Raw genomic sequence first — 7,208 nt, 5'->3', positions numbered from 1 at the left:
GATTAAATTAAGAAAAGGCTATATTAAGATAACTTAAGATTAAATGGTACCGTTCGTGGAACGGGCATCACGGAGGTGCTAACCCTTCTCCGTGCGTAACCGCACTCCCGAACCCATCTCTGAAAACATGGACCAGTTCTCGTTCTGTCGACGAATATAAAATCAATTTAGAACTTCGTCGATAGAATCGGATTAATAGGTGACCAATCACACCTTAGATAAAAAAGATTGGTGGCGACTCCCACACGGATTTTAATTTTCGCTCGCGTCTAGCGGACGGGTTCCCGGATCCGCACGTCACGACAGATGGCGACTCCACTGGGGACCTCGAGAGTCAAGCCATTAATTAATCATAAGTTATCTTTAGCCTTGAATATTTTGTTGTTTTCCCTAGCATCGATTTTGTATATTTTTATTTAATGCATTCATTTATTTTGCCATTATTACTTCACTATTTTTAATAATTGTGGGAAATTTAGGATAAGGGGAGCGTGAAATTGTTGGTCCGAGATCAGTATATTCCTTCTCACACACTACACATCTTGCATTCATGTATAAGCCTTCCACCCGGGCTTTGTCCTTAATTAGGAGGGAGTTAAGTAGCTACGCTCTCGTGAGGTGATAACCTCCGCACGGGCTAGTGAAGACTCCCACTCAGATCGAACCTAGTCCGTTTGAAGCCTGTAATGGGTGAGGATTGGGGTGCCTTACTAGTCCGTGTGGACGACAGTGAGGAGCGATTTGAGAACCTTTAGCTCCCTTTACAACCCAAACTCAGCATGTAGAATACCGAGAGTCACCTTTGCTTAGGTAGAACTTCACCCGTGAGAATATACCTTTTGACTAGGTACACATGAAGGAATTTTTATAATCCTCTTGTTCTAAATTCTTCTCCGCGAATAATAAAGGTATCAGGTTACTAATTACTTTCATTCATCTTTTGAAATTTTTGTTTATAGTGCTAACTTGAATTTTTGTCATATGCATATTTGCATCATAATAGGAAAAGTATTTGTCACCTGACAACCATTAACAAAGTAGATCCAGTTGCATACATGGAGTCATCATGGCCATTCTCAAGTTACGATGGAATTTATCAAGTGACTCAGCATATGGCGAGTACCCAACAAAGTGAAGGAGATTGCTTGTCAAATGATCACTTCTCATCATTACCTGATAGGGTCCACCTTGATCTCAAACAGAACGACTTCACCGATTTGATCAACATATGGGATAAGTGGGGGGCTACCACTCGGGCAAATTTTGATAGAAAATATGGCCACATAGCTCGACTCCTCAAGGTCCAAATGGATGAACAGTTGTTGAAGGCCATTGTGCAATTTTGGGATCCATCGTATAGATGCTTCGTGTTCAATAAGGTGGATATGGTCCCCACAATCGAAGAGTACTCGGCTCTCATACAAATCGATCTCGATAATCCAGACAAGATATATTGGAGAGGACAGAAGACCGGACACAGGCGAAAGTTAGCCAAAATGATGGGTATTACCCCAGCGGAAGTTGATCAGAATCTAAGGAAAAAAAGGGACAATGAATGTATCCCGTGGAGTTTTCTACGTAGCTATATCATGAAGCACCGGGACACCGAGCAAGGACAGCTTGTGATGGCCTTGGAAATTTATGGGCTAGTGATCTTTCCCAAAGTTTTGGGACATATAGAAGTCGGAATTATAGACTTCTTCGAGCAAGTCATCAACAAGGCCAATCCTTCGCCCTCTATTCTAGCGAAAACTTTCAGATCACTGAATTACTGTCGAAGAAAAGGTGAGGGACGATTTGTGGGATGTGCACAGCTTCTTTCCATCTGGATAGTGAGCCACTTTGAATGCAAGGTCGATAAGTTCAGAAAGCCATTTCATTCGTAAACCGCCCCTATCCGAGAATTTTGTGAGAGTGAATGGCCAGAAAATAGGACTAAGGAACAATGGATCTCTAGACTTCGGGAACTCATGAGTGTGGAAGTAACATGGAGAGCCCTGTGGATGCTGCATCACCCGGTCTTGTACAAATGCGGAAATGAACCTTGGGTACCGTTAATGGGGCCATGGGGAGCCATCAGTTACGCCCCAATTATGGTGAGAAGACAATTTGGGTCAGAGCAGTTTGTGCCGATGACACACCGACTTATTACTTTGGAGTTTGCCTTTGGAGAGCCGGATTTTCTGAAAAAGATTGAGGAGATTGCGCAGGCTTGGAAGAAAACTAGCCGAGTTGATCAAGGGAGGTACACCGACGAAGTGACTACCGGATATCAGATGTGGCATGACCAAAGAGTTAAGGATGTGGTATATCCGAAAGAAGATGCACTACGTGGCCCAGTTGATCCAGAACCATGAGACGCTTTGCTCGAAAGTGAGTTGGCTCGAAAGAAGTCCGAAGCTGAAAATGTCAGTTGGAAGCAACGGTATGAAGACCTCCAAAAAGAGTGTGAGAAAATGAAAAGAGAAGTAAGTGAGCAAAGAAAGAAAGTCCGAAAAATGGAAGGGAAGTATGAGAGCCTGAATGATAAGTTTTCGGCCACAACCAGTGAACTTCAAAGGGAAATACAGGTGAATGAAAATCAAGGCAATGAACTTCAAACGCACAATGATGGGCTAAGAAGGCAAGTGCGATTCCAACAAGAGTCCATCCAATTACTAAGACAGGAGTATGAAGAGCTCGAAGGGGTCATGACGACTTATCAACAGGAATATGAGCGCCTCAAGCAACAGAGCACCAGAATCCAAGAATGGGGTGAATCTTACAGACAAGCTTATACAGAGAAGTACAACCAGATGGATTACTTGGTTTGGCAAATGAGGGAGGTGGCTTACAAGGCGAGAAGCATGGCTTGGAAGACGGACATATTAAGAAGCCAGATCTTTCCAGTTGGAAAACAAGAGCAACAGTTGATCAAGTATTTAGATGAGGTGTATAGCCATTATAATAAGATTGGCGAATATTTCTAGATGGCCTTTGAGTTGTAATCTAAGACAAATATCTTATGCAATGGATGACTTTTGTTGTTGGGTGTCATGTGATGAATACTTTTAGTACATAATCATTCATACATGCATAAATCATCATTTCATGACAATGAGTATTTGCATCTAAAAAAATAACGATAATGGTTTCATTCATGCATCAAATACGCATCTAATTCATGTTTATGATCAATAATAAGGTTCCAAAATAGCTCGACCACCTAAGCCAAGTGACCAACGTGTTCATAATACGCGTCAGCGAGCAAGGATCATGGAAGAAGAACAAAGAGAGCGAATGGACAGAATGGAAAGAGCTCAGGAAGAAATGAGAGAACAGTTAGCAAAGATGATGGAATTGATGATGAGTCTCAGTAAAGGAAAAAGAGCGATCGAAGAGCCAGCTCCGTCAGAAAACCCACCAGCACAAGACAGTAGAAACCAAAGGGATGATCCATCCTATCCCCCAGGGTTCACTCCACCACATGCCCAAACCTCTCAAAGGGTCCACCCTCAGGTGATGCCATCCGTCTATTACAATGCACCACCCCCGTTAGGCCATCAACCGACTCATGGGCAATTTGGGTCATATCCTGGGATAAATCCTGCTGAACCAATAAATGTCCCAGATTTAGACGATCCAAAAGAGCAAGAAAAACTAAGAAAGGACTCGTCGCAAACAGGAGAAAATGAAAAAGACCAGAAAAAGTATGATCTGTTGGAAGAACGTCTTCGTGTTATCGAAGAAGTTGATAGGTTTGGTACCATGGACGCAACCGAGCTATGCTTAGTGCCGGATGTATTAATCCCTGCTAAGTTCAAAGTTCCAGAATTTGAAAAATATGACGGAACAAAATGTCCCATGGCACATATTACCATGTATTGTCGAAAGATGGTTGCACAGTCTCACGATGATAAGTTACTGATCCATTTTTTCCAAGACAGCTTGACTGGGTCAGCTGCTCGGTGGTACGTACAGCTAGATCGAAACCGTATTAAGACTTAGAAAGACCTAGCAAGAGCCTTCATAGCCCAATACAAGCATGTGGCTGAATTAGCCCCTAATCGGTTGTCATTGCAGACTATGGAAAAGAAGCAAAACGAGAACTTCAAGGAATATGCCCAAAAGTGGAGAGATACGGCAGCGCAAGTTCAGCCACCTCTCACTGATAAAGAGATGACTGTGTTGTTCATAAACACACTCCGAGCTCCATTCTATGAGCGCTTGATCGGCAATACCACGAAAAACTTTACAGATTTGGTCTTATCGGGAGAAATAATAGAATGAGCTATCAAAAGTGGAAAAATTGAAGGGCATGAAGTTGTCAGCTCGAAGAAAGGGAGTACGTCCATGAAGAAAGAAGGGGATGTGCAAGCAGTCGCTCACGACAGCCAACAAGCCCACAACTTTAACCCATATTACCCGTACCCCCCATACCAACCCTTCTATCCGAACATAGGCAACATCACACAAAACCCATATGTGTACCAACCTGTCTCGCAACCAACATTTCAAACCAATGTTCTTCCACAAACTCCACCACCAAGACCGGTAGCTTCAACCAATAATCCTGGCCATGGTCAAAGAGGACCTAAAACTACCCTAGAAAGACCAAAGTTTGATCCTATCCCAGTCCCTTACACTACATTGCTGCCACAACTCATAGAAAATCGACTCCTTGCTCGAACCCCTTTAGAACCACTCCGACCACCTTTCCCGAAATGGTATGATCCGAATGCGCATTATGATTACTATTTTGGAATTCAAAGGCACTCCACCGAGAATTGTACTGCTTTAAAACATAAAGTTCAAGAGCTCATTAAGGCAGGACTTTTAAATTTTGCTAAAAAAGACAATTCGAGTGTTGATGGGAACCCGTTACCTAATCATGGAAGACCGACTGTGAATGCCATACATGAAGGGATGATTTGAAGGGTGCAAAAGGGTATTGATGAGATTCAAACGCCAATGGATAAAGTGTTTGAAGCGTTGATCAAGATAAATGCCGTCACTCCAGAACCTATCGACACAAAGGAATTGGGGCATGATCTCGCTTATTCTTGCAAATTTCATATGGGGGCAATTGGGCATTCCATTCAAAATTGTGATAGCTTTCGTCGTAAGTTGCAAGAATTGATGGATTCATCGGTAATTGAGTTTTATGAAGAAGCCGAAGAGAATTTGGTCGGAACCATAAATGGAGACACCCCAACTGAAGTGGCATCAAGTTCATTCGGGGGGAACAAACCTAAACCTCTCACCATCTTCTATGAAGAAAACAGAAGCCCCGATGAATGATACATCCCCAACTATGATCAGAAGTGGTATTACCATCGAAGTCCCTAGCCCATTCCCTTACAAGAGCGATAAGGCTGTCCCATGGAATTATGAGTGTAATATTTTGGGCACAGCTTCATCCGCCCCTCAAGCATCTTCTGAAGATCTAACTGGTGTGGGGGGTATAACGCGAAGTGGGCGATCTTATTCCCCTGAGATAGTAGAAAGAGTTGGAAAAGGGAAACCAGCACAGGGAGAGGGAGGCCTAAAGAAAGCAGATACCTTTTCCAAGGACCAAGTTGATGAATCTGTAGTTGCTCCGAACAATGAGATCAAAAATCCTGTTACCAAGAAAGAAGCGGGTGAATTTCTCAAGTTTATCAAACACAGTGAATACAACGTGGTAGAACAATTAACCAAGACGCCTGCTCGCATCTCGCTATTGTCCTTACTGTTGAATTCGGAAGCACACAGGAACGCACTGCTCAAAGTCTTGAACCAAGCTTATGTGGCACAAGATATATCAGTGGAAAAGTTAGACCACATCGTGGGGAACTTCATTGCCTTTAATGATGAAGAAATACCATCGGGTGGTCGAGGAAGTAACAAAGCGCTGCACATTACCATCAAATGCAAGGACCACGCCGTACCTAGGGTCTTGGTCGATAATGGTTTAGCTTTAAATGTCATGCCTCGCTCTACTTTAACCAAGTTGCCAGTAGATGTGTCGTATATGAGAACCAGTCGCATGGTTGTAAGGGCCTTCGACGGGACCACAAGGGAGGTGGTAGGGGACATTGAACTATCGATAAAAATTGGCCTTTACATTTTTTAGGTCCAATTTCAAGTCATGGACATTGCCCCGTCATACAATTGCTTGTTAGGGCGTCCATGGATTCATATGGCTGGGGTCATACCATCTTCCCTTCATCAAAAAGTTAAATTCATAGCTGAAGGCCAACTGATAAGTGTATGTGCGGAGGAAGACATACTGGCTATTCAACCATCATCTGCTCCCTATGTAGAAGCAACAGAAGAAGTCCCAGAGTGCTCTTTCAGATCTTTTGAATTTGTTAATGCTACTTATGTGGGGGAAAAAAAAGTGATACCGACCCCTCGTTTGTCAGTAGCCACTAAAATGGGAGTTAAGCAGACTGTGGGTAAAGGATGTCGTGCTGGTTTGGGGTTAGGAAAGAATTTACAAGGAATTAACCGTCATCTGGCTCCAATGAAGAATGAAGAAAGGTTTGGTTTGGGGTACAAGCCTACCAAAGAAGAGAGAAGGAAACTGACAGCTCAAAAGAAGATTAAAAGGATGGCTCAACTTGAGGGAAAAGAAGAAGAATTCGGGGAGCAGACAATCCCACACCTATATGAGATTTTTCGCTTTGTAGGTTTCATTCATCCCGAAGCACCACCAAAGGTCAATCAAGTTCTACGGATATTTGATGAGCTATCAATCCATATGATCGGAGATGAAGAACCTCACGAGAATATCCCTGTGGTGTATCCAGTACTGCCAGGAGAGGAGCTAAGCAATTGGACAGCCACGGAATTACCCATCATCTTTAAGTCTTCCAAAATGTAATGAACAATTTTATCTAAATGCCTATGCCCAAGGGTGTTAAGAGGAATTTCCTGTTTAAGTAGGGCTTTCTGTTACCTTCATCGTTTGAATAAATGACAATGCATAATGTGTTTCATAATTCATCAATCTTTTTGCATATTTCCTTTCATCTATTCTTTTAGCCAATAAATATTTGCCCATACACCCGTTCAACTTTACCTGTTTGCAGGTCTTTAAATAATGAACACGAAGACAATCTAGACAACAATTTGAATATCGATTTTGAGATAATTCCGAACATTGATGAATTGAAAAATGAAGAGGAGGTGGATGACTATAGCTTACCCCCTGATTTGTCGAGAATGTTGGAACAGGAAGAAAA

The 7,208-nt window shown here is 42.6% G+C and overlaps 3 protein-coding genes across 3 annotated transcripts; all 3 read left to right on the top strand.

Moving 5' to 3' along the window:
- LOC108661077 lies at window positions 1,056-2,357 on the top strand. The gene is made up of 2 exons (XM_018116796.1): window positions 1,056-1,785; window positions 1,927-2,357. The coding sequence occupies exons 1-2, from the start codon at window positions 1,056-1,058 to the stop codon at window positions 2,355-2,357; spliced, it is 1,161 nt and encodes a 386-aa protein (XP_017972285.1).
- LOC108661075 lies at window positions 3,256-4,914 on the top strand. The gene is made up of 3 exons (XM_018116787.1): window positions 3,256-3,954; window positions 4,063-4,213; window positions 4,295-4,914. The coding sequence occupies exons 1-3, from the start codon at window positions 3,256-3,258 to the stop codon at window positions 4,912-4,914; spliced, it is 1,470 nt and encodes a 489-aa protein (XP_017972276.1).
- On the top strand, window positions 5,294-6,847 carry LOC108661074. The gene is made up of 2 exons (XM_018116775.1): window positions 5,294-6,013; window positions 6,095-6,847. The coding sequence occupies exons 1-2, from the start codon at window positions 5,294-5,296 to the stop codon at window positions 6,845-6,847; spliced, it is 1,473 nt and encodes a 490-aa protein (XP_017972264.1).

The sequence above is a fragment of the Theobroma cacao genome, chromosome 1 (assembly GCF_000208745.1).
Source record: "Theobroma cacao cultivar B97-61/B2 chromosome 1, Criollo_cocoa_genome_V2, whole genome shotgun sequence".
Classification (NCBI taxonomy): domain Eukaryota; kingdom Viridiplantae; phylum Streptophyta; class Magnoliopsida; order Malvales; family Malvaceae; genus Theobroma; species Theobroma cacao.
This window is presented reverse-complemented; position numbering and strand designations above follow the sequence as displayed.